Source organism: Pan troglodytes, chromosome 4, assembly GCF_028858775.2.
Source record: "Pan troglodytes isolate AG18354 chromosome 4, NHGRI_mPanTro3-v2.0_pri, whole genome shotgun sequence".
NCBI classification, from domain to species: domain Eukaryota; kingdom Metazoa; phylum Chordata; class Mammalia; order Primates; family Hominidae; genus Pan; species Pan troglodytes.
The window spans coordinates 176,362,090-176,389,085 of NC_072402.2; the positions used below are offsets into that span (position 1 = coordinate 176,362,090).

At 42.6% G+C, this 26,996-nt stretch overlaps 1 protein-coding gene and 1 pseudogene across 6 annotated transcripts in view; one reads left to right on the forward strand and one right to left on the reverse strand.

Moving 5' to 3' along the window:
- Window positions 1-26,996, forward strand: part of ZFP2 (ZFP2 zinc finger protein) — a 43,763-nt gene continuing 16,767 nt past the window's right edge. For 2 of the 6 annotated variants that reach the window (XR_010157062.1, XM_009450293.5), the window contains exons 1-3: window positions 4,751-8,259; window positions 25,147-25,282; window positions 25,589-25,684. Coding sequence is in view for 3 of the 6 variants with exons in the window: in XM_009450293.5 (XP_009448568.1) it covers window positions 8,056-8,259; window positions 25,147-25,282; window positions 25,589-25,684 (436 nt within the window). In the remaining 3 variants the exon portion in view is untranslated. Of the gene's footprint in view, window positions 91-4,750; window positions 8,260-25,146; window positions 25,283-25,588; window positions 25,685-26,996 lie in introns of those variants that run through there. The other 4 variants (XM_063810973.1, XM_009450294.5, XM_063810974.1 and 1 more) reach the window with 4 other exon arrangements.
- On the reverse strand, window positions 22,191-23,421 carry LOC471766 (DCN1-like protein 3; annotated as a pseudogene).

Consider the following 26,996-nt stretch of genomic DNA (forward strand, 5'->3'; position numbering starts at 1 on the left):
GAGTTCGAGACCAGCCTGAGCAACAACAACAACAAAATTAGCCAGGCATAGTGGTGCACATCTGTAGTCCCAGCTACTTGGGAGGCTGAGGTAAGAGAATTGCTTGAGCTCAGGAGGTTGAGGCTGCAGTGAGCTGTGATCCCACCACTGCACTCCAGCTTGGGGAAAGAGCAAGACTCTGCCTCCCCCACATGCGCCCCCCAACCCCTGCCCCTGCCAAAAAATTGTTTGTGGATCCCTGTTATCAGAATAAGGACATTCCCTCATATTCCTAGTGTGATGTGAGTTTTTATCATAAAAGGGAGTAGTATTTTGTCATGTCCATTTTCTGCATTGGTTGAAATGATCATTTTGTTTTTCTCTTCATTCTTTTAATAGATAATTGTTTGAATTTTGGTGTTAACCAATGTTTCATTCCTGAAATAAATTCTACTTGGTCATGATATATCATCATGTATGTGTATATGTATATAAGATCAGGTTTCTTCCTTAGTAAACAGAAGCCTGATGAAGTGCCCAACGTTGTGTTCTAAGAACTTAGAGCAAAAGGAAATTATCCAAGTCTCAAGGAAAGATGTAATAATACATGGAAATGAGGTACTCTTGGAAGGCAAGGCCCAGGAGCAAAAGGCTCAGAGGAAGAATAAATCTAGCATTTGTAGGGACCTGTAGGGAGACTGGCTTTGCTGGTGTAGAGGGCTCCTGGTAGGATAAAATAAAAATATTTGAAATGAAAGCTACAGTTACCCTGTCAGAGACTTTGAATGCTGTCTAAGACTGTAGGAGTTTGGATATGATGATGGACATATTAATTCACTATATTTCTGAGGAGCAAATGACCAATTTGAGACTATTTTAGGAAGAATTATCTGATAGAATAGATGATTCAAAGATTATTTGATCATTTCTGATTATGATCAAATGATTCAAAGATTATTTGATCATTGAGAAACTGAAGGACTGATTGTTGGGAGTAGGTCTTTGGGCGAGTCTGTGAGAAGAGTTCTTAATGAGAACTAAAAAGGTTATTTCTGTTCTTGGTGTCCGAAACTGTTCTGGTATTTTGCCAAATACTACAGATAGTAAAATTCTTAATTAAAGCTGACATGGTTATATTTTTAAAAATTTAGGTGCAATTAGTCTTTCAAGATCAGAAGATATTTAGTTAGTATCATAGTTCAGTCTGTTCCAAGCTGTAAAGTCAGTTATTTCAGTAATGTAATTTCTAAGATCTATAAAAAATGAAAATATTTTATTTTCTTATATAACTTTCTGTGAGAGCATTGAACAGTCAAGAAACTTGTATGTTTCCCAGCCCCCATTCTGCTTCAAGTTACATGGTGTCTAGCCTTTTCAGCTCTAGAAATTCTACATTATTATGTAATATCCTGCTTTATGGGTCTTGGTGGTATATGGTATAGATCAACTCAAAATTTAAAATTTTCATCGTATGAATTTTTGTGTAGAGATTTCAAGATGAGTTGATCTGAGAACAAAAAGAACTCCAAAGAAATCTTACTATTTTCCTGTTGGTATATATTGTTCAATAAAACACTATATTGGTATATATTGTTCAATAAAACACTATATTGGTATATATTGTTCAATAAAATAATTATGTATTACGAATTAAATTTTCAACCTAAAAATCAGATTATTCCAGGAAGATGGAATAGACAGATGTACCTTTCCTTACTTATCCCGTACATCTGAAACCTTGTATATTATAAATAAACATAAGACTCTGGTGATTCTTTTTTTTTTTTTCCTTCAAGACGGTCTTGTTCGTTCCCAGGCTGGAATGCAATGATGTGATCACGGCTCACTGCAGTCTTGACCTCCCAGGCCCAAGTGATCCTCCCACGCCAGCCTCCAAAATAGCTGGGACCACAGTCCTGTACCATGCACCACTGTGCCTGGCTATTTTTTTTTGTAGGGGTGGGTTTCCCTATGTTTCCCAGGCTCCAACTCCTGGGTTCAAGTGATCCTTCTGCCTTGGCCTCCCAAAGTGCTGGGATACAGGTGTGAGCCACCATGCCTGGCCAGTGGTGATTCTTTTTGCCTCATATATCCCAGACTTGGAGCTGAAGAAGATGGAAAACCCAGAAACACCAACAGAGACCCACCAAAAAAGGAAGCTCAAAGAAAAGTCTACTGTCTCTACCCAAAGGACCAGGAATTGGGCAGTCTAGCAAGACAGAAAACTTTAGACAGCCACTCTACTTTGGTCACACAACCAGATAAAGCTGCTCCCATGACTATACACACCAGCAAAAGCCAAGTGGGAAGTCTAAACTTCTGCCCTTGTAAGGATGAAAAGAAGGCTCATAAAACCCCTGCTGGGTGGTATCAGAGAGTGCCAAGAGCTAGGTTATTCATCCACACTGGCTGGTAATGAGCACCTGCCCTATGCCAGCAATAATAGCGGGGACCATGTGCAGAAAGGGCTGCTATCCCCACCCAGTAGGAAGAAGGCATCATTCCCCTTTTCTGGTAGGTTGATGTTAAGTGGAGGCCTAGTGCAGAGTAAGACCATTTACCCCTGCCCAGCAGTAATCAGACCACATTCCAACCCCACAGTGTCATTGGAGGCTACATAGGGAGCAGGAATAAGTCACACTTAATACCTCCCAACCATAGTTATATCAGTGTAGGCCTAGTAAGCTCCCAGAAATTTCACCCACACAAGTAAAATGGAGACCCTTATGCGGTATCTAGATATGTCAAATGAGGAACATGAGCTGCTAGTCCACCTGGTCAAATAAGATTCAGAGTTTCATAACATAATACTAAAAATGTTCAAGTTTCAACAAAAAATCATGTCAAGATCCAGGAAGATCACTTGAATGAAAAATGACAATCAGTAGATACTAACAAGTTAATGATAGACATGTTACAATTATCTGACAAAGATTTTTAAGTAGCCATCATAAACATGTTTCAATGAGCAATTATGAAAATGTTTGAAATAAAAAGACTCTCAGCAAAGAAGTGAGAAAGAAAAAATGGAAATTTTAGGCTGGGCGTGGTGGATCATGCTTGTAATCTAGCACTTTGGGAGGCTGAGGCGGGCAGACCATGGGGTCAGGAGTTCGAGACCAGCCTGGCCAATATGGTGGAACTCTGTCTCTACTAAAAATACAAAAATTAGCTGGGCGTGGTGGTGCGCACCTGTAGTCCCAGCTACTCGGGAGGCTGATGCAGAAGAATCACTTGAACCCGGGAGGCAGAGGTTGCAGTGGGCCAAGATGGTGCCACTGCACTCCAGCCTGGGCAACAGAGCAAGACTCTGTCTCAAAACAAACAAACAAACAAACAAAAAAACCACGGAAATTTTAGAACTAAAATACAGTAACCAAAAATTTTAAAATTCACTGCATAGGCACAGCAGCAGAACTGAGAGGACAGAGGAAAGTATCAGTGGATTTAAAGATAAAGTAGAATTTACTCAGTCTTAAATACAGAGAGAAAACAGACTGGAAGAAAAGCAGAGACTCAGGAATCTGTAGAATTGTAATGAAAGATCTAACAATATAATCAGAGTTCAGGGGAGAGAGAGAAGAAAAAGTGGGCCTAGAAAATCTTTGAAATATTAATGGCTGAAAATTCCCAAGTTTAGCAATAGGTATGAACCTATACATTCAAGAAGCTGAGCAAACCTCTAGAAGCATGAATCCAAGGAGTCCACACCAAAACATATCACAGTTCAACTTCGGAAAACTAAAAGAAAATCGAGGCTAGGCTGGGCTTGGTGGCTCACGCCTGTAATCCCAGCACTTTGGGAGGCTGAGGCGGGCAGATCACAAGGTCAGGAGATCAAGACCATCCTGGCTAACACGGTGAAACCCTGTCTACTAAAAATACAAAAAATTAGCTGGGCGTGGTGGCGGGCGCCTGTAGTCCCAGCTACTCGGGAGGCTGAGGCAGGAGAATGGTGTGAACCTGGGAGGTGGAGCTTGCAGTGAGCCGAGATTGCGCCACTGCACTCCAGCCTGGGGGACAGAGTGAGACACTGTCTCAAAAACAAAAAAACAAACAAAAAAAACACTGGAGGCTAGAGAGAAAAATCACAGTTTACCTATAGGGATAAAAATCTAATGAAAACAGATTTTTCACTAGAAATGACAGAGGCACATCATTTTTCAAGTACTGAAGTAAAATAAGTTTTAACCCAGGGAAATGACATCGGCAGAATAGGAAGCCCTAGTCCCTTGTTCTCCCGCAGAGACATCAGCTAAACATCAAACTACAAATTGCTTTTGTGAGAATTCTAGACACTAAGAGGTTGTAGCACGCCAGGTGAGTGCAAAGACAGAGACACATCAAAATGGTAGAAAATTTTTGACATTTTACCCACCCTAGCCACTCCCACTGCCTAGCGTGGCAAGGTGTGATCAGGAAAAAAACACTCAGCTGCCAGTTTTTCCCTCAGGAGGGAAGAAGAGTGGGCTGTGCATCCAGTGTTTTAGCTTTTCATGGTGCTTTCCAAGGGCATGGTTTGTCTCATGAGACTCAGAGTACTGACTGGAATTAGTTTGGATGCTAGATTGGGGGCTGCTGAGAACAAAGGTGAGCACTGGAGCTTGTTACATCACCAGAGAGACTGTAATACTGCAAACAGCAAGGGGAACAAGAGGTTACAATCTCTAAAGAAGAAGCAGGCAAAAACCTCATTCTGTGCACAAGCCCAGAGAAGTAGCATCCCCAGAAAAACTTTGAGACAATCCCAGAATCTCTAGTTGTGCTAAATGATGACGGTCTTCTTTTATACAAAGCCAATCCTTAGAGACTGCTGGAGGGGACTGTTTTTTTCAAGTGGCCAAATCTCAACAAAAGATCACAAGGCTGTAAAGAAAGAGTGAAACACTTCCCAATAAAAAGAAACTAACCTCCAGAAACCAACCCTAAAGAAATGGAGATCTGGCCGGGTAAGGTGGCTCATGCTTATAATCCCAGCACTTCAGAAGGCTGAGGCGGGGGGATCACTTGAGGTCAGCAGTTTGAGACCAGCCTGGCCAACATGGTGAAACCCCATCTCTACTAAAAATATGTGAATTATCCACGTGTAGTGGTGGGCGTCTGTAGTCCCAGCTAGGTGGGAGGCTGAGGCACAATCCCTTGAACCTGGGAAGTGGAGGTTGCAGTGAGCTAAGATCACACCACCGCACTGTAGCCTGGGTGACAGACTCTTGTCTCAAAAAGATGCTAAAGGGAATTCTTTAAATTGAAAGGTAATAACATGAAACTATGAAAATATAAAGACTCTGGTAAAAAATACATAGATAAAGAATCCCTTAGTATTGTAATGTTTGAACATAAACCATTTTTAAGCCTGCTGTAGAATTTGAAAGAAAAAAGCAAAGCTAGGCCGGGCGCAGTGGCTCACGCCTGTAATCCCAACACTTTAGGAGGCTGAGGCAAGTGGATCACTTGAGGTCAGGAGTTCGAGACCAGCCTGACCAACATGGTGAAACCCTGTCTCTACTAAAAATACAAAAATTATCCGAGCACAGTGGCTAGTGCCTGTAATCCCAGCTACTCAGGTGAGGTAGAATCGCTTGAACTTGGGAGGCGGAGGTTGCAGCGAGCCGAGATTGCGTCCAGCCTGGACAACAAAGCGACAGACTGTCTCAAAAAACAACAACAACAACAGCAACAAAGCTGGGCATGGTGGCATGTGCCTGTAATCTCAGCACTTTCGGAGGCTGAAGTGGGAGGATCACTTGAGGCCAGGAGTTCGATACCAGTCTGGGCAACATAGGTAGATCCTGTCTCTACGAAACATTTAAAAAAATTAAAAACTGACTGCTATAACTTTTTGGTAGATTAGCCCTTTTATCATTATGTAATTTTCCTGTCTCAATTTTCTTTGTCTACAAAGTCCACATTATCTGATATTAATACAGTAGACCACTTCAGTGCCTTTGACATTGAACTCATGGGATTCTGGGTGACCAGGGTCATTGTCCAATATCAAAAGAACATTCAAGGGCAGTCCCTTACTGGCAAGGTACTTCGTGATTTCACGGACAAAAGCATTAGTGGAACCAGTCCAGAAAAAGTTTCTCATTGTCCAGGCCTTTTGGTTGTGTGCCCAAGAACAGAAAGTTCATACTTAACCTTTTCCCTCCAAGGCTTGGAGGTTAGCAGCATTGTACATAACAGCAGTTCTGATCATAAACCCGACTACATTTGCACAAAACAGTAGAGAGACTCCATTCCTTCCTACCTTTATTTTTTGTAAAGACAGCATCTCGCCATGTTGCCCAGGCTGTCCTGGAACTTGCGGTCTTGAGTGATCCCCTGACTTCGGCCTCCCAGGGTGCTGGGATTACAGGCATGAGCCACTGTACCCAGCCTGGCCTTTACCTTTCTTACAGCTCTCTGGGATTTGGCATTATTTCAGGTTTGCCAAGAAAATAACATCCATCTGTTTCCAAGATTTAAAATGTTGCTGGTGTGTCCTTACTTGTTTTTCCTGACCTTGTGAATTAACAAGTTTTCAAACAATCTGTTACATTTGCTTTTAGTGGTACAGAGGAGGCAAAATACATTTTTCTTGCGCATCCTATGTTGGTGGCTGAGACCCCTAAGACAAAAGACAAATTAACAAGAGCAAAACATACAAGTTTCTTTAATACAAGTTTTACATGACACAGCAGCCTACATAAGGAAATGAAGTCCCAAAGAAACAGTTAAAGTTGTGTATTTTTATGCTAAATTTGATGAAGTCACAGAGAAATATAAATGGACAAAGAGGATATGATCTAATAGTAATACACTGGGGGCAACTTAGCAAGGCCTGTTTGTTCAAGAGTTTTCTTTGTGACTGTGTGTCTTCAGCAATAAAGATGTTACTTTCCTCCAGGTATAGGGAGTGCAAATCTCACATGAGAATCTTATGACCTGCTTCAGGGGACGTTAGGAAATTCTTCCTAGGTTTTACAACCTGCTTCGTGGGAGATGTGTGGAAAAGTCCTTCCTGTTTCTGCTGTTTTCTCAAATGATGAGGTGCCATATTTTGGCAGTGTGTGTGTGTCCTGAACTATATCAGTACGTGTTAGGAGGGAACAAAATTAGATGTGTTCTACCCAATCTGCCTTCTTTTCTTCTTTACTGTATGCTTTGAAGGCTGCAAAATTTCCTCTAAATATTCCCTTTACCTAAATCTTTTCTAAAAAGTTTCTAGTCTTTTAAAAAATGTTTAGCTTAATTACATTGTCAAAGAATATGGTCTTGTGTGATACCAATTGCTTGAAATGTGTTGAGGCTACTTTACAGACTAGTATGAGATCATTTCTTAAATGAATATATGCTTTTCCATGTGTTTTCTTCAGTTTTGGGGTGGAGTAGTCTACATGTCTATTCATTAACATAAAACTAATTTTGCTTTTCAAATATTTCATATCTATAGTGACCTTTTTGTCAGCTTTTCTATTAGTTACTGAGAAGGTAGGTTAAAAACTCTGAGGCCAGGGTGGTGGCTGACGCCTATAATCCCAGCATTTTGGGAGGCCAAGGCAGGAGCATTGCTTGAGCCCAGAAGTTTGAGACCAGCTTGGGCAAGAGTAAGATCCCATCTGTACAAAAAAGAAAGAAACAAAATTAAAAATGGGTTCTGCCCATGTTTGCTTTATGTATTTTGTATCTTATGTTATTAAATACATAAAAGTTTAAAATATTTTATTTGCTGGTAAATTAATGCCTTTTTTTTTTTTTTAAGACACTCTCTTGCTCTTGTCACCCAGGCTGGAGTGAGGTGGTGCAATATCAGCTCACTGCAACCTCTGCCTCTCAGGTTCAAGTGATTTTCTTGTCTCAGCCTCCCGAGTAGCTGGGACTACAGGTGCCCGCCACCACGCCTGGCTAATTTTTTTTGTATTTTTAGTAGAGACAGGGTTTCACCATGTTAGCCAGGCTGGTCTTGAATTCCTGACCTCAGGTGATTCACCCACCCGCCTCCCAAAGTGCTGAGATTGCAGGCCTGGCCAGAGAGACGACTTTAGCCGGGGTAAGGGGCCGCCTGGGAACCCCGCGTCCCGCCTGGACACACCGATGACCTGCAGCGGCCACACCGTGGGCCACCTCAGCTGGCCACTGGCACAGCCTTGCCCTCTGGGGCCCCGTTCTCGCACACGCCGACGGCCTGGCCGCACTGCAGCCCCGCAGCCTTGTGGGAAATGTAGTCTGGCGCTCCGGGCTGTAAGCGCCGGTCGCGGCTGTGTGGGTCGCCGCTGCTCCCGCTCCTGCTGGGAGAGGGTGAGTGCGGGGCCGGTGGCGGGGGCGCGCGCCATCCGTGAGTCTTGTAGGCCCCCGCAGGAGGAGCTCAGGATTGCGGGGCGAGGCCCCAGCTTCCTGAGGGTTGAGGGGCGGGCCCGCAGCAGATGGGCCGGGGGTGCGGCCTCACTGCGCCTGTGGAGCGCCGGGCCTCCAGCTCCAGGTGCGCTCCCTCTTCCCCAGGAGCTGGCGGCGCGAGCACACTGGCAGCTGAGTGTCCTTCGGCGCTGTCCTGGGCAGGCGCCGAGGTGGAATCACAGCCCCGGAGCAGCGGGGATGGGGGCTGGAACAAGGGCCACGCCGGCCACCACGGGTCAGGGAGGGGCCCAAGGTTCCAAGAGTCGCTCGGACCCGGGTTCCTCCCTGGCTTTCCCCAGCCGCGCGCAGCTTTGTCCCGGGACACGCTGCGACCGTGGAGCGAACCTAACCCGCGGACATCCCGGGGATTCTGGGCCAGAGGCTGGGTCTCCCTGTGCAGCATCTGCCCTTTGTGTAAACCGGGTCTCCGGACCCGCCCTCTGGTTCTCATTCCGAGAGCGCTGGCATGGGCTCCCCTCCCATCTCACAATAAGAATGGGGAGGCCAACCTGGTGCAGGTTTCGACCTCGGGGAATCTTTTTTTTTTTTTTTCCTTAAGCGATTTCACTGTAGCACAACTAGAAAATTGAGATTAAAACAATCATTCAAAATCTATCTCCATCTGCATGGCAGCGTGGATATGTGTATAAGCATAGAAACACTTTGTACTTTGTTTTTAAACAGAAATATGAATATTAGCAGCTTTTTCTCCATCTATCTTTTAAAACTGAGTCATGAGATACATTTGGTAAGGGGTTTGAAGTGTACAAATCTTAAGCCTTGTAATTTTTTACTGGCCTAAACACCCAATGAAGATAGAGAATACACCTGAAAAAAACATTGGAATATGTTAACACCGTCTACTTATACCAGATTTTAAATACAGCTACGTCGTCATTTTAATGAGCGTGAGGGAAAGTATGGATGTGTCGTATTGAATCCTCTCCTTAGGTTTTTGTGTTAGGGTTTTCTTTTTTTTTTTTTTTTTCAGTATTATAAACAGTATAGGCCATCTGGCTACGTACATCTTTGCATTTTGTCTTATTCTATAAATCTCTTAAAGTGAAATTTCTAGGTCCAGGGTAAAGTAAGGATTTTGATACCTCCTGTCTGTTGCAGTTTATATAAACACTTGCAGTGTAAGAGTGCCAGATTTACCCACACCAACTGTGAATGTTAGCATTCTCTTGAACTTCTGAGAGGTGCAAAAGATAGGATTGTTTACATTTGCATTTTGAACACTAATGAATATTTTCACGCAGTTTGCATTTTGTATTTTAATTTTGTATCTGATACATAAGCATGTTTCCTGACTCTGCAGAAACGTCACAGGTTCTTATGGTCACACATGAAAACCTTTTCTTCACGTTTGGGTGTTTGACATCACTGGCAGAGAAGCTGTCTGTCCCACGAGATTACAAAAATGTTTGTAGTTTCTCTTAGTACTTTCATTTTTTGTGTACATTTTTATTTTTTTCCAAATGGTAAGCCTTTGTTACAAGTTACTTAGTAATTTTTTCTTTGTTGATATGAAATGTCACTTATTTCATATCTTGAATGAAATATATATATACGCACACATATATAAATACATGTGTATTTGAACCATTTAGGTTGGTAGAATTTTAATTTGTTCCATTGATGCTTTTCCCTGTTCGGCTATAACATCCATGATTGCGGAGAGTTTATCTGTTTTATTTACAGCTGTATCCACCCCTACCCCATGCAATGGTGCCTAGTATACAGTTGGTGGTCAACAATGTATCTGGTAAATAAGTCAGTAATATTGTGTTCCAATTCTTGTAGCTTTATGAATACTGGTGGGCAAGTTGTCTCTCATCAGTATTCTTTTTTAAAAAAGTCTTAGTTGTTGTAACACACAACTTAAATATTTTTTCCATAATTAGTGAACTTCTTTTTTTTTTTATTGAGACGGAGTCTTGCTCTGTCACCCAGGCTAGAGTGCAGTGGTGTGATCTCGACACTGCAACCTCTACCTCCCCGGTTCAAGTGATTCTCCTGCCTCAGACTCCTGAGTGGCTGGGATTACAGGCGCCCACCACCACTCTCTAATTTTTGTATTTTTGGTAGAGACAGGATTTTGCCATTTTGGCCAGGCTGGTCTCGAACTCCTGGCCTCAAGTGATCCACCCACCTTGGCCTCCCAAAGTGCTGGGATTACAGGCGTGAGCCACCGCGCATGGCCCATATTAACTGTAAAATATTGTTACTTAGGCATAACTTGGCTGGGAATGTGTTAAGTTTATGAATTAAAGAAATGACATCCTGGTATATTGAGACATATTGTGCAAGAATATGTCATGTCTCTCTGTCTTTCGTCTTTGTATAGCTAAATAGGCATAATGAAGTGAACTTAATACATGAAAATCATTTTCTTTATGTAGCTACTATCCAGGTCTTATTTAGTTTATTTATAGGCATTTTCATTGTTGCTGTTGCAGGAGTCTTGTTTCTCATGGCTTCTTTCCCTTCGCTCAGCTCTGCCTCCTTTGGCTTCTGTCCCTCCCCAAGGAAGAACCCCACAGGAAGGAAGGAGAAGGCAATGGCTGCTTGGCCTCTGCCATTGGGAGCTCGGGTGAGCTCATTTTTCCCTCTCAAACCTCCCCCTTCCTCCTGTACTGCATGTGGGCCTCACTGCTCAGGACAGGGTTATTGAAATAGCAGAATGCTGGATATTTTTCACAAAGCCCCCTCTGTGTTCCTGACCTCTGTTCCTAGCTGCCACTTACTCAGCTGGATACCCTGGCCTGCTGTGTTCTTGGTGCTGTTCAAGGGTCAGAAAGGGAAAAAAGTTATATGCAAGCCGGTGCTGGTGCTTATAGGGCTTATGGGCTCTCAGGGATCATAAAAGAGGGCACATCTGCATGGTATACAGTCATAATTGCACCTGAATATGGTAATAAGAACAAGTGTGGTTAGGGACCCAGTTTATCCGTATTCCAAGCTTGAGTGAAGGGGAGGATCAGGGTGGTGGCCAGGAGAAGTAGGTAGTGTTTGCCCATCTCAGGGGTTGGGAAGGGATAACTGGAGAGGATTTGTTATAAGGGAGTCAGTGTGTCCAGAGTTTAAATCCCAACTCTACCATTTAATAGCTACATTGTCTTGGCAAGAGGCTTGGCTTTCCTGAAACATTATTTTCTCGTGGTCGTAATAGGAATTACAGCATTACCTGTCTGCCATATAGGTGACATTATGAAGAATGTCGCCTGGCTGATTTCATTTAATAGTAATAGCTACTTCATAGGTCTGTTGAAAGTTCAAATAAAATAATAAAAGTAAAAAATGCCTGGCGTGGCTCCTGGAATGTTGAAGTTATTCAGTAAGTTGTAGGCATTCTTAGTATCATCCCAGCCAAGAGCCTGTGTATGGACTTTTAGAGGTGGACTGAAGGGGGCAGTGACTGATAGTGAGAAATGCTCTGCTGGAGTAGAAGAAATCGGATAAAAATTTTAGGACCAAGTGTCGGGAAGGAGGAGTTTGTGTGTTTGGCAGGGTGGTGGCCATGGGGGTGGAGGTCAGTCTGAGGAATTTTGATAAGGGAGTTCGCACAATCAAAACTTTTCTAGGAAAAAGTAGTGTCCGTGAGATGGAGGGAAGCATGGAGCTGGGATAGTAGGTGAGGATTCCAGGCTTCTCTGAAAAAGAAAATAAGGCATCAGAAGACTTGGCCCTAACTTTTTTTTTTTTAAGGTTAAACTTACTTAGCCTTGTTGTCTGGAATACTGAAGACTTAACGGCATTTTCTCTTCTCATAAAAGTATATATTAGGGGTCGTTGATTTATTAGGATCACTTGTTTATTTATTAGAGACCAGTTTAAAGAAAGCTTCGTGGAGGCAAGTATAAACTGTTGTGATTTCCATTTGTACTGCTTTCTTCAGTATTATCAAACTCAGTTATAAAAGGCAAAATAACTTTTAAAATGGGGGTATTGGACAAAGGGAGTTTCTGGAAGAGGGAAATGTTGAAAGGGGAAGCATTCAGAAGATTTTGGTTGATGACTGTTGTGGTTTGGTTGTCAGTAACCTACATTTTAATGTATGTAGCCAAAATAGTGTTAATTTTTAAATCAGCTTTTTCTGAGGCACAGTTTAATAAAATAACCCAATTTAAGCATAGAATTCATTGAGTTTTGACAAATTTATGCACCAACATAGCCACCACCTCAGTCAAGGTACAGAACTTTTGCATCACCCCAGTGTCCTCGTGCCACTTCTACTCCACGTCCCCCACCCCAGCCAGTGTCCTTGTGCCACTTCTACTCCACGTCCCCCACCCCAGCCAGACAGTGTCCTCGTGCCACTTCTACTCCACGTCCCCCTCCCCAGCCAGTGTCCTTGTGCCACTTCTACTCCACGTCCCCCACCCCAGCCAGACAGTGTCCTCATGCCACTTCTACTCCACGTCCCCCACCCCAGCCAGACAGTGTCCTCGTGCCACTTCTACTCCACGTCCCCCACCCCAGCCAGTGTCCTTGTGCCACTTCTATTCCACGTCCCCCACCCCAGCCAGACAGTGTCCTCGTGCCACTTCTACTCCACGTCCCCCACCCCAGCCAGACAGTGTCCTCGTGCCACTTCTATTCCACGTCCCCCACCCCAGCCAGACAGTGTCCTCGTGCCACTTCTACTCCACGTCCCCCACCCCAGCCAGACAGTGTCCTCGTGCCACTTCTACTCCACGTCCCCCACCCCAGCCAGACAGTGTCCTCGTGCCACTTCTACTCCACGTCCCCCACCCCAGCCAGACAGTGTCCTCGTGCCACTTCTACTCCACGTCCCCCACCCCAGCCAGACAGTGTCCTCGTGCCACTTCTACTCCACGTCCCCCACCCCAGCCAGACAGTGTCCTCGTGCCACTTCTACTCCACGTCCCCCACCCCAGCCAGACAGTGTCCTCGTGCCACTTCTACTCCACGTCCCCCACCCCAGGAAGTCACTGATTTGATTTCTGTCCCTACAGTATTACCCTTTGTAGAACTTCATGTCAATGAAATCAAACAGTATATATTATGCCTGGCTTTTTTTGCTCAACGTAATGTTTTTCAGGTCTTTACATGATATTGTGTGTAGTAATAGTTTGTTCCTTTTTGTCTTAAGTAGTACACAGTTGAATATACCACCTTTTGTTCATTCACTTGTGACAGACATTTCAAGTTGTTTCCTGTTTTTAGCTATTATGAATAAAACTGCTCTGTACATTCATGTATGAGTCTTTTTGTGGATATATACTTTAATTTCTCTTGGGTAAATACCTAGGTCAAGTGTACATTTGACTTTGTAACAAACAGCTAAACTGTTTTCCAAAGTATATGTACCATTGTACATTCCCTCCTGCAGTATTTGAGAATTCCAGTCGCTCTACATGCTCTTCCATACTTGGTGTATCCATTTCCAAGAGCTGCTGTAATAAAGTGCCACAAATTGAGTGGCTCGAAACAATAGAAATTTATTGTCTCACAGTTTTGGAGGCCAGAAGTCTGAAATGAAGGCATTTGCAGGGCCTTGCTCTCTGAAACTGGTGGGGGAATCCTTCCTTTCCTCTTCCTAGCTTCCAGCTTCTGGTGGTTTGCTGGCACTCTTTGGTGTTCCTTGGTTCATGGCTGCATCGCTCTAATCCTTACCTCCTTTGTCATCTGATGTTATCCTTATGTGTTCATGTCTTCAAATAGCCATTTTTCTTATAAGGATACCAGTCATATTTGAGACAACCTGTTTTCAGATGAGGTCCTATTGCAAGGTACTAGAAGCTGGGACTTCAACATACCTTTTTTGGGGGACACAGTTCATAACACTAGGTATTATAAGCTTTTTAAATTTCAGTTATTTTCAAGGGTGGAAAATGCTATCTTGTGGTTTTTTGGTTTGTTTTTTTTTTAACTTTTATTATGAAATAATTTCAGACTTTAAAAACTGCTGCAAGGCCGGGCACGGTGGCTCATGCCTGTAAACCCAGCACTTTGGGAGGCCACGGCAGGTGGATCACTTGAGGTCAGGAGTTCGAGACCAGCCTGGCCAACATGGTGAAACCCCGTCTCTACTAAAAATACAAAAAATGAACCGGGCGTGGTGGCACACACCTGTAATCCCAGCTACTCAGGAGGCTGAGGTGGGAGAATCGTTGGAACCCAGGAGGCGGAGGTTGCAGTGACGTGAGATCACTCCACTGCACTCCAGCCTGGGAGACAGAGTGAGATAACAACAAATGCTGCAAAAATAAAACAATTTCTGGATAGTCTTCATCTGAATTAACATTTTGCCATTTTTCTCTTCCTGTATACACACACATGTTTATGTATATGTATGTGTATATATATTTCTGAACCATTTGAGAATAAATTACAGACATGCCCATTTCACTCTAAGTGTCTGTGTGTGCTTTCTATTATCATACATAACAAAAATACAGTTATCAACATGAGGAAAACTTACATCGATACAATACTATTAGCCAAACTCCAAACCTTACTTGCATTTTGCCACCTGTCCTACAACTGTCCTTTATCTGGTGCAGAATCCAATCCACATCACACATTGTATTTAGCTGTCGTATCTCCTTGGTCTCCTTTTATCTAGAATAGTTCATTATTGATCTTCAATGACTTGGATACTTTTGAAGAGTACAGGCCAGTTATTTCATAGAATGATCCTCAATGTGGGTTTGTTTGATGTTTGCTGATAATTTGATTCAGATTGTGATGAATTAAAATTTGAATGGCTGATACAGTGTTCAGAATTCAAAAATAAGCATTCACTTAAAATAAATCTTCTTCCTACTCTTGTCTCCAAGCTCCCTATTATCTCTCCTCATAAAAAGGTAATGATTCTCATTTCTTATGTAGCTTTCCAGAGATGACTACAAAAGCCCATAAAAGTATGCATTTTCCCAATATTTAATCCAGTTGATAACAGATAATATTTACTCAGGAGTCTGCACCTGTTCTATTTTTAGCTATTTTGCATTTCACAATGTATCTTGGAGACCTGTCCATATCAGTACATCGGGGCTTCTTTCTTTGATTATGTGGGCATATCATAGTTTAGTTAACCAGTCTGCCTTAAGGGACATTAGTCTAGACACTTGATAGCAGCTGATGACAGGCATTTCGTCACTTTTGTTGCTGCTTCTCTGAATTACTGATGAATCACTTGGAACTGTACAGTAGATGAGAAATGAGTAACTCAGATGTTGAGAAATAAAGTGTAATTGTCAACTAGATGTGTTTATAACCTGTAAATGGAATGCAATTATGAAGTACGGTAATAGACTTGGGACATATCAATGCAACATTAGAGCTGTTTTCCTTTTTTCATCTTTCTCCGTAGTTTCATCTTTCCCATATTGGCCAGTGATGGTAGTATGAATTGTCTAGGTGTTACTTTTATTTGCCTTTAAATTTAATATTTTATAAATATTGGGCATATAGACTCATCATATCTACTATCCCTTTTTAAAAATTTAAAGGCAATGAGAGAGAATTCCAAGTTTCCAACCCTCAGAAACAACTATGATGTACATTCTTCCAGACTTTTAAAATACCTGTCTACACCCTTTGCCCATTTTTATATTGAGTTATTTACATATAAAAGAGGTCTTTTCTATAAAGTGGATAGTATTCCTTTGCTATACGTTGCCAGTATTCTATCATGTTTCTTTTAAATTTGTTTATAATATCTTTTGCTACAAAAAAGTTTTGAAGTTTTATGCAGTTAAATTTCCTTTCTCTTTACTTGGCTTTGGGATCATGCTATGAAAAGGAGCCTGGCACGGTGGCTCACGCCTGTAATCCCAACACTTTGGGAGGCCGAGGTGGGTGGATCACGAAGTCAAGAGATTGAGACCATCCTGGCCAATATGGTGAAACTCCGTCTCTACTAAAAATACAAAATTACAAAAATAAAATACAAAAATACAAAAATTAGCTGGGCGTGGTGGCACGTGCCTGTAGTCCCAGCTACTCGGGAGGCTGAGGCAGGAGAATCAGTTGAACCCGGGAGGTGAAGGTTGCCGTGAGCCAAGATTGTGCCACTGCACTCTAGCCTGGCAACAGAGTGAGACTCCATCTCCCAAAAAAAAAAAAAAAGAAAAAAAAAAAGAAAAGTTTTCTGTACCCCAAGATAATATAAATCTTTTTCTGTGTTTTCTATTAGTTTTATAATTTTAAATTTACATCCTTGTGCTGTCTGGAATGTATTGTCTGTGATGTGAAGTAGGGATCTAACTTCATTTAACATGATATGGTGAAGCATTTCATCCATCCATCCACTCATTAAACATATTTAGCGCTTCTCTGCCATGTGGTGTGCCGTGTTCTGGATACTGGGAATGTTGCAGTGAGTAAGAGAGGCAAGATCTCCTTCTCTGAGCTCTTATTTTCCACAGGGGATGCAGACAATAAAGAGGAAATATGGTTGAGGATAGTGTTAGGTGCTGTGATGAGGACGCAGCAGGGGAACATGGTAGAGTGTCACTCAGGGCTGTTTTAGCTCAGCAGAGGAGTGGCCCCTCTCAGGAGATGGCATTGGAGCTGATGTTATCTACTGAAATAATCTGCTCACTCTCCGTGGACTTGAAATGGAACCTTTAAAATATGCCAAATTGTCACATATATATGAAATATATATGAGTTTATATTATAATATAGTTTACATATATTTATATATATTACATATATATAAAATTTATATATATGTTTATTTTTCTGGATTCTATTCCATTGTTCTATTTCTGTTGTAGTACCACACTATTGTATTTGTTGTCTCAGAATTCATTTTGCTTTTTTTTTTTTTTTTTTTTTGAGAGACAGAGTCTTGCTCTGTCTCCCAGGCTGGAGTGCAATGGCATGATTTTGGCTCACTGCAACCTCTGCCTGCCGGATTCAAGGCATTCTCTTGCTTCAGCCTCCTCAGTAGCTGGGACTACAGGCACGTGCCACCACGCCTGCCTAACTTTTTGTATTTTTAGTAGAGACAGGGTTTCACCATGCTGCCAGGCTGGTCTCGAACTCCTGACCTCATGATCTGCCTGCCTCAGCTTCCCAAAGTGCTGGGATTACAGGAGTGAGCCACTGCGCCCGGCCCATTTTGGTATTTCGTAAAGCAACTCTTCCCTCATTTTTCGTTGCAAAAGTTTCGTTACTGTTCTCATATATTTATCCTTAATAGTCGAATTTTATTATGAAGTTCCAACAGTAATAGTAAAAAAGTAAAATTATGCAGTTCTGATTTGAATTTCAAAGTGTGTAAGTCAATTTGAGGAAGATTGCCATCTTTACGATGTTTATTCTTCATATTAAGTAAAAAAATGATACTTTATTCTATTCAGATCTTTCATTATGGCCTTTAACTCTTTACAGACCAATCATGAAGATCTTGCGTATTTCTCTTAAATGTATTCTTAGGTGTTTCATTTTTTGTTGCTGTTGTAATTGGAGTTTAATATGATTGTGATTTTGTAAAGAAAAAATTTGGATTGCTCAGTATTGTATCTGAAGACACTTTGCTGCTGCAGTGCCTGAAACTTCATCACTATCATATTTTACTTATAAATTATACTTTCATCATTTATAATGTCCTTATTCTATTTGATATGCAGTTTTTTCAAACAATAACTGTATCAAAAAGCCTTTGTTTTTAGGTTTAAGAAAACCTCTGTATGAGTAAGATAAACCCATGAAGCTCCTTAAACACTATGAGGTATTCTGTACTGAATGTAGTGCTAGGGGGAAAATGACTCATACTAAATGGAAAGGAGGAAAGGAATAAAACATCTTAAGGAATTGATGACAAATGTATATTACTAAGTTTCATGTTCACTTTCTTTTTTTTTTTTCTTTTTTCTTTTTTTTTTGGAGACAAGGCCTGGCTGTATTGCCCAGACTGGACTACAGTGGTGTGATCTCAGCCCACTGCAACCTCTGCCTCCTGAGCTCAAGCCATGTTCCCACCTCAGCCTCCCGAATAGCTGGGACCACAGGTGCACACTACCACGCCCAGCCAATTTTTGTCTTTTTTGTAGAGACAAGGTTTCGTCATGTTACCCAGGCTGGTCTTGAACCCCTGAGCTCAAGCCATCCGCCACCTGCCTTGGCCTCCCAAAGTGCTGCTATTACAGGCTTGAGCCACCATGTCTGGCCACGTTCACCTTTTAAGAAGCCTTTTGTAGTTACCTAAATCAGCACTTTACCAGCCCACAGCTGGCACGGGGATCTGCAGTGCATTTCACAATAGAAGCTCTGCGCATGCTGAGCACAGAGCCAGGACTTAAGGTGGTGAGGGTTTAGGGAAGCAAGGAAGACCAGCACATAGCAACCTGGATTTGGACTTTTATTTTGCCTACTGTATTCAGCTAACAAGGTAATTTGTTGAAAAAAGTGGATGATTTTTGGAAGGGGAATCTTGTATTTCTGATTTGATAATCTTCTTTCACCAAAAAGAGGCTTATTTTTGTTTTCACATATATTCTCCCTTATCTGATAACGTTATTCTCACTGCTTTCTTTACATTTGCATTTGCCTGCCATATCCTGTGTCTGCCCTCCTCTTTTGAAATTTTAAACTTTTTGGTTTCTGTTTTACGTATATCTTTTGTAGGTACCATACAGCTGGATTTTAAATCAATTTTAGAGTTTTTGTCTTTATTTATTTATTTTTTTTGAGACAGAGTCTCGCTCTGTTGCCCAGGCTGGAGTGCAGTGGCCCGATCTCGGCTCACTGCAACCTCCGCCTCCCGGGTTCAAGTGATTTTCCAGCCTCAGCCTCCCAAATAGCTGGGACTACAGGTACACGCCACTGTGTCTGGCTAATTTTTTTGTATTTTTAGTAGAGATGGGGTTTCACCATGTTGGCCAAGCTGGTCTCGAACTCATGACCTCAAGCAATCCACCCACCTCAGCCTCCCAAAGTGCTGGGATTATAGGCGTGCACCACCATGCCCGGCTGAGTTTTTGTCTTTTTTTTTTAATAAGTTTTTATTTAAAATATTCCCTTTTTAATCTGTTCCAAAGTGTTGGAAGCTGAACGTATAGTTCAGCCACCCATCCTTCCAGTAAAGTTTTCTGAGGACATACTTTTTAAATGGAAAAATAACAGGAGGATCCTCTAACTGAAACCAGGTAGGACCAGAGTCAGCTCCTCAAGCCCCTGAGGCAGTCTGGCCAAAGCTGGCCTTATGGAGCGAGCGTGTGGAGAAGTCTGGGGAACTGGACCCTCTTGTGAGGAAAGGGCTGAACAAGCTCATGTTCTCTTTAGTGAAAGTGGTCCAAATTCAGACCCAAAAGCCTCCATTATGGCATTCCCTGGCATTCTTCCTATACTTTATACATTGAAGGCAGCTCCCTCTTTTATGGCCAGTATAAGCAGGCAAAGAAACAAAGGAATATAGATACATATATGTGTACACATATATATTTTATATAGTTAAAATATATACATATTTTATATATGTATATACACATTTTATGTATGTATACACATTTTATATATACACATATTTTATATGTGTATACACATAAAATACACATATTTTATATATACACATTTTATATGTGTATATACACATATTTGGGGGTAGGGAAAGGAGAGGAGGGTCCTGTAAACCTAAACAGTCATCATATTACCCCAAATGAGCCTGACTTTAACAAAAAGATGACTCCTGGGGGTTAAGTGACAACATGGGTGCAGCAAGAAGGGAAAGGGCACAAATTTAACTATTAAATATACTTTGATATTTGTTTGGCACAATTCAGGCGCACTCCAGGCTTCTGCCTTTGCCAGACAAGTAAGCTCGTGATATTCAAAGAGATAAATAAATAAATAAATAAATAACAATTCAAGCAGAGCTGCATACCACAGTTTTCCTTAAAGTCAGTTGGCCGGCACACAGTTTCCAAACCACCAGGAACAGAAACTTTGGCTCCAAGGCAAACGAAACAAACAAAAAAAATTATTTCCACTTACAACATGAAAATACAGAAACTTCATCAAAGAAAGAAAACTATCAAAGAAGTCTACTTCCAGCAAAACTGAGGTAGCACTGCTTTCTCTGCATTCAATGCTTAAGTGGTTCTCAGTACAACGTGTTCTTAAAAAATGCTCACTTGACTGACAGGTGCAGCATGTTGATGGATAAACTCAACATGAAATGCCATAGGTCAAAGAAGGAATGAGCAAGAAGTGAGGGAAATCAGAGTTCTGGATAAATTAGCTTAAAAGGGGGTTGTCACCAGACTACAAATGCTCTTGGCTGGCCTTGGCTCTCCAAGAGCTCTAAATCGCCTGGAAATTAATGCAGTGTGATTAAGTTAACACTCCTATTCAAATCTGTGTAAATCTTTAAAAATAATTATTACTGGCTGGGCGCAGTGGCTCACGTCTGTAATCCCAGCACTTTGGGAGGCTAAGGTGGGCAGATCATGAGGTCAGGAGATCGAGACAATCCTGGCTAACACGGTGAAACCCTGTCTCTACTAAAAATACAAAAAATTAGCTGTTGTGGCAGTGGTTGCCTGTAGTCCCAGCTACTTGGGAGGCTGAGGCAGGAGAATGGCGTGAACCTGGGAGGTGGAGCTTGTAGTGAGCCGAGATTGCGCCACTGCACTCCAGCCTGGGTGACAGAGGAAGACTCCATCTCAAAAAATAATAATAATAATAATTATTACAACCTAATTTCAACCATGTAAATAGTGCTACACACAGTACAGACCTGCCCTTAGAAACGATATGCAAAACAGATCTGGCACTGTATCATTTTATAATGTGAATTCACCCTAACCATCTCATCCCCCACTCCCTGCTCTATGCCTTCCCCTACCAAAAAAAAAAAAAAAAAAAAAAACCTAATTTGTGCAAGAAATGGCAGGCTTATTCTATCTGAAGGCTACAAAAAAAAGATAACATGTAGCCAGGTTCAAATATTTTTGGAGATTCCCCCAAAACAAGAAATAACCAAAATAACCAAAAAATGAACAAAGTGCCTAAAACATGGTACAGCATTTTAGAGCCCTTTCAGATACAAAGCAGAGAAAGGTGTGTTGGGAGAAAAGCTGACTGTTGGGAAAAAAAGCTGAGGCAGGGCTTGCATGTCTGACATAGTGTAAAAGAGTCTTGGAACATGTCTGGGGTCTGGGGTCTAAAACCCCTCATGGCCTTTGGAACACCAAGTTTAGTGCTAAAGGGTGGAAGGCTGCCCTGCCGCACCGTAATCTAAGCCCAGGGCATAAAAGCCCTCGTGGCTTGGATGGAATCCAGGGCTCGGCGTAAAACCCCTTGTGGCTTGGATGGAATCCAGGGCTCAGGGCGTAAAACCCCTCGTGGCTTGGATGGAATCCAGGGCTCAGGGCGTAAAACCCCTCATGGCTTGGATGGAATCCAGGGCTCAGGGCGTGAAACCCCTTGTGGCCTCTGGAATGTGTCTACACTTGCTGGCTCCTTGCTTCTAGCACTCCCAGGCTTATAGTTCGATTGTATCGTAAACTAGAAGAACGTGTTTCCCATTATCTCAAGCAGCAGAACATGTTCCATATGCTTCAAAGAAAATGGTAAACCATCTCAGCTGTAGATCATTGCTTAATAAATGGCTTTCTTTCAACCCCCACATCCTCACCACCTGCTGCTTTGTTTGATCACCAGTAAATAGTGCTTGCTTCCAGAGCTTGGGGCCTTTGCAGCCTCCATACTAGCATTGGCCCCCTGGTCCCACTTTCACTCTTGACTTCTCTTTGCTCATTCCTTTGACTCTGCTGGACTTTGTAGCCCCCATGGCCTGGTGTTGAGTCTGATCACCCCAACAAAGGTGTGAAGTAGAAACTATCCTGATCTTCAGTAATTTCCCAAAAGGTCCAATTCCTCAGTTGGCTGCAGGGCAGCGGGCAGATCCTTGCCGCTGCTCCTGGGACAGAGCCACTAAGTCTGCTCCTCAAGACACAAGCCCTCGGGCCCTGAGCTGAGTGCACCTCTCTCTTCCTCTTCTTTTTTCCTTCACTCCATTTCCCACTCCACAAAGGTGTCAAAGAGATTTGGCCAGGCCTCATCTTCACTGTGGTTGCTGAGGTCAGGGCCAATCACCTGAGTGAAGTTAAGGAACATGTTCCAAGAGTCCCGGGAGATGCCCTTGATCCTCAAGGGGTTCTCTGTTAGGAAGTTCAGCCACTGGTCCAATACTGGAGAATTGTTCTGGGTAGAGACTAGTTTCCATAGGGTGATGGCTATTTGCCGATGCACTGACCACTGCCCTTCTTCAGAGTCCAGGCCAAACTGAAATGTAAACTGGTAGAGATCCTTGAATTTATTCTCCTGTTTGGCTTCTGTTAAGAGGCTAGAGAACCGTGCACAGATTCTGTCACTGCTGTCTGCATTTAATGCTTTGCAGCCATCAAAAATCTTTCTGGTGAATTTGCACATGGTTGCAGCCTGGAACTTCCAAGCCAAGAGCAGCACTCGGAATTCTGTGGGGTCGACACATAGGTCATTGCAAAAGTGCTCCATGCCTTCCTCCAAAATTGCATCTTCCCACTCATCCTTGTAGCACCTGAACAGTTCTTCCAACCCCTGCAAGGAAGACTCCTCGGCACTGGAGTTGGACTCCCTCCCACCATCTCCTGAGGATGTTGGCAGCTGGCAGCCTCGGCCTTCTTGGTCCTATTGACAAGGCTATCTCTACTTGGCATGCCACAGGGTGGTACTTGCTCCTCACAGTGGCCTGCACCCTGCCTGCTGTGTGACTTGTTGCTGGGGTCATGGTCTGCATTCTTGCTGCCCAGGGTCAATGAGGGATTCTTACACTTGGTGACACACTGGCCCATGGTACTGGTGTCCCGGCCTCTAGAATGGCCTCCTCTGGATCAGTTGCCCTCACTGCCACTGGCCCATGCACCTCAACATGTCATCAGTCAGAGGAGCTAGCCAACAGCTGCTCCAGAGGTTCCTCCAGTCAAACCCTTTCTGGAAACGATGGCAGCATGGCGGGTCCAAACCACCTACCATCCCCGCTGGGGTTTCCAGGCTCCCTACCCCTGTCGCCGCCGCCTCTTCTTCCACCACTGCCACCGCCTCCTTCATCTGCCAAGGGAAATGAACCATTGGGTTCATTTTTAGGGACTGAACCTTTTTATAGGGAAAAAAGGTTCCTTTTAATAGCGAAAGCGAACCATTGGTGTTTGTCACTATATGTGTGTTAAGTATTTTTCTGGTTATTATGCGGTCTTATTTCCTTTATTCTCCTTTCTTTACGTTTGTTGAACATCTGATGATTTTCTTAGTTCCCTTTCTCCTTGGATAAAATGGAAATTCTGCACTTTTCCTGAAAATATTTGTCAGTGATTTTTAATATATTTTTGTAACTTTGAAATATTGATTAAATAAAAATTAGGGAGAAAATGATGTAGAAAGAAAGGTAGACAATGAACTCTGTGCCTGAGTGTTGACACTTTTTCTGGAGTTCCTAGTCTTGGATGTGAAGTACACAGATTTCTTGGAAATTGATTTTGCCCTCTGTCTCTCGTATTCAGTCCTTCTTTCTCCACTACGGTTGACCCTTAAATAACACAAATTTGAACTACACAGGCCCACTTTGATGTGGATTTTTTCCAATAAAAGTTACACTGAGTGTGCCTGCCTCTCCTGCCACCTGCTCTACCTTCGCCACCCCTGAGACAGCAAGACCAACCTCTCCTCTCCCTCCTCCTCTGCCGTCTGTATGTGAAGACAAGGAGAAAGACTTTTATGATGATCCACTTCCATTTAATGAGTATATGTGAAATAACTGTTATGTTATTAGTAAGCCTTCCAGTCAACACTAGGCTATTAGGAGTTAAGTTTTGGGGGAGTCAAAAGTTACACGTGGATTTTAGACTGTGAGGGAGGTTGGTGTCCCTAACCCCCATGTATTCAAGGGTCAGTTGTGCTTTCTCCCTTTTCCTTATTTACATATCAAAACGCTCTCTGTCCTGAAATGATGAAAACCTTTTCTATTGCTTTATTTCTATTATCTATTCTTATTTCCATGGTCTTACTCTCATTTTCTTTACAAAAAGTTTTAAGTAATTTATCTGGCTGGACACGGTGGCTCACTCCTGTAATCCCAGCTCTTTGGGAGGCAGAGGCGGGCGGATCACTTGAGGTCAGGAGTTTGAGACCAGCCTGACCAACATGGTGAAACTCCATCTCTACTAAAATTACAAAAATTAGCCAGGCGTGGTGGGCACCTGTAATCCCAGCTACTCGGGAGGCTGAGGCAGAAGAATTTCTTGAATCCAGGAAGTGGAGGTTGCAGTAAGCCGAGAACGTGCCACTGCACTCCAGCCTGTGCGACAGAGCAAGACTCGGTCTCAAAAAAATAAGAAAGAGAAAGAAAAGAAAAGAACGAGGGCTGGGCTGTGACTGTATGTGGCTGATAAATTGCTATCGACCTCATCTGTTGAGTGTCAAGTGTCCCGTGTTTGGTCATCATGTACCATTTAGGGCAGGGATTCCCTCCTTCACCAATGGGGTGAATAGGAGGTGATCACAACACCACTCCCTCCTCTCCCATGGGAATCTAGAGCCGCCTTTAGTGCCTTTCCTTATTTCTCACTTATACCTACTCTTCCTGTCCTTACCTCCCAAAACACTTTTTATATTTTGTCTCTGGTTATTTCGTGATTGGTGGCAGACATTTTCTTCCATCTGGAAGGCAGCATGTTTTCTCAGGCAGATCTTTGTCCTTTCAGTGCTGCTGGGATTTTCACTCCCCTCAGAGGGTTTGGTTGGCATAATCCCTTATTGAGGAATTTTTAGTTTCAGGAATCAGTGACTTTCAAGGATGTGTCCATAGATTTCTCTTGGGAAGAGTGGATTCAAGCAGATTCTGCTCAGAGGATGACCGTGTATGGGGAGGTGATGCTGGAGAACTACAGGAACCTGGTCTCACTGGGTAAGGACTTCTTATAACTCAAAACCCACCTCTTGACACCTTTCCCCCTCAATCCTGTGTGACCTGTGAAATTTATGAATTTGGACTCGAAATCCCTGATCATAAGGCATTGTTTTAGGGTGTTTGCTTGGTGTCCTCTCTTTCAAGGCAGAAGATTGAAATTTTCTGTAGAGAATGGAAAATGGGGAACTTCATAAGCCACACCTTCCTTGTTTCAGAAGCCCTGAAGGAGAAATGATCAGAACTCTGCTAGGATTGGTTTTTAGGATCAGTTCAGAACCCAAATTTAATGTCTTTCCTCTTAAGCAGGAAATCACCTTTCCAAACCCAATGGGACTTCCCAGCTGGAACGAGAAGAACTGAGTCTGATGCAAAAAGAACCGCCTGAGGGTGGCTTTCGAGGTAAGTGCCAGGCTGTGCAGACTTGTTACATGAGTGTGTCTTTGGGGAAAATCACTTCAGAGATTGTTGGGTCTCTGGAGAGACTAGGGCCACTGGATGTGTGTTCTCAGATGACACCTCCGCATTACTGATGGGCCTCTTTTCTCTAGGGCTCACTTATGTCATCTTGCAGGGAGGTGGTGGATTATGAGGAGTAAATGAGTTGTTACATTTATGGCACTTACCCACTGCCTGGAACATACTGAGCATTTGGTAAATGTTAGCAACCACTATGTCCTCTTCTGTCTTCTTCTGCATTCTGAATTGAAACCCTGTCTTTATGCATCTTCTCTGGGCTTTTACTGTCTTTCATGAGTGTTTCCTCTCAACCATAACATATATCCATAGCTTCCTTTCTGTCATTCATGTAAATATTTGTAAGCTTTTTCTCCTTCAAAGGAAACTAACATTTCTCTTCCTCTGCATTGTGTGAGAGAGTTTTAGACAGTCTTCATTTAAAAACATGAAAAATGATGTTAGCCTTGTTTTCATTTCTAGCAGCCTTACATTGTATATATTTTCTTTCTCATTCCCAAAATTCTAATCTGCATTACTACCCATTCAATGCCATTTACCTCAAAATGTTGAATGCTCCTTTATCTTTGTTATCTGGTTTCTAATCCTTATCACAACTGAAATTTCTGTTTTAGGTGTTATTACTGACTTTTCTCTGAAAAAAAAAAATGCATTTTACATCTTTATCTTCTCTACCATGTGCAAAAGTACCAATCATTTCTTTTTTTTTTTTTTGAGATGGAGTCTCGCTGTGTCACCCAGGCTGGAGTGCAGTGGCACAATCTCAGCTCACTGCAAGCTCCGCCTCCCGGGTTCACACCATTCTCCTGCCTCAGCCTCCGGAGTAGCTGGGACTACAGGTGCCCGCCACCACGCCCAGCTAATTTTTTGTACTTTTAGTAGAGACGGGGTTTCACCGTGTTAGCCAGGATGGTCTCAATCTCCTGACCTCGTGATCCGCCTGCCTTGGCCTCCCAAAGTGCTGAGATTACAGGCGTGAGCCACCGTGCCTGGCCCTAATCATTTCTTTATATATATATTTTTTAATTAAAGAAATAGGCAAATATTTAATCTCTAGATAATGTAAAGCTATCTAAGATAAAACAATGAAAGAAATCATTAAAGGAACACAATTATAGGAAAAACATTGCCTGTAACCATCACTGCTGGTTTCCCACAAGTTTTTTAAAGAATGGGATTCTGGGAGAGGAATCACTGGGTCAAAGGATATATCCATTTTTTATGGTCTTGCTACATA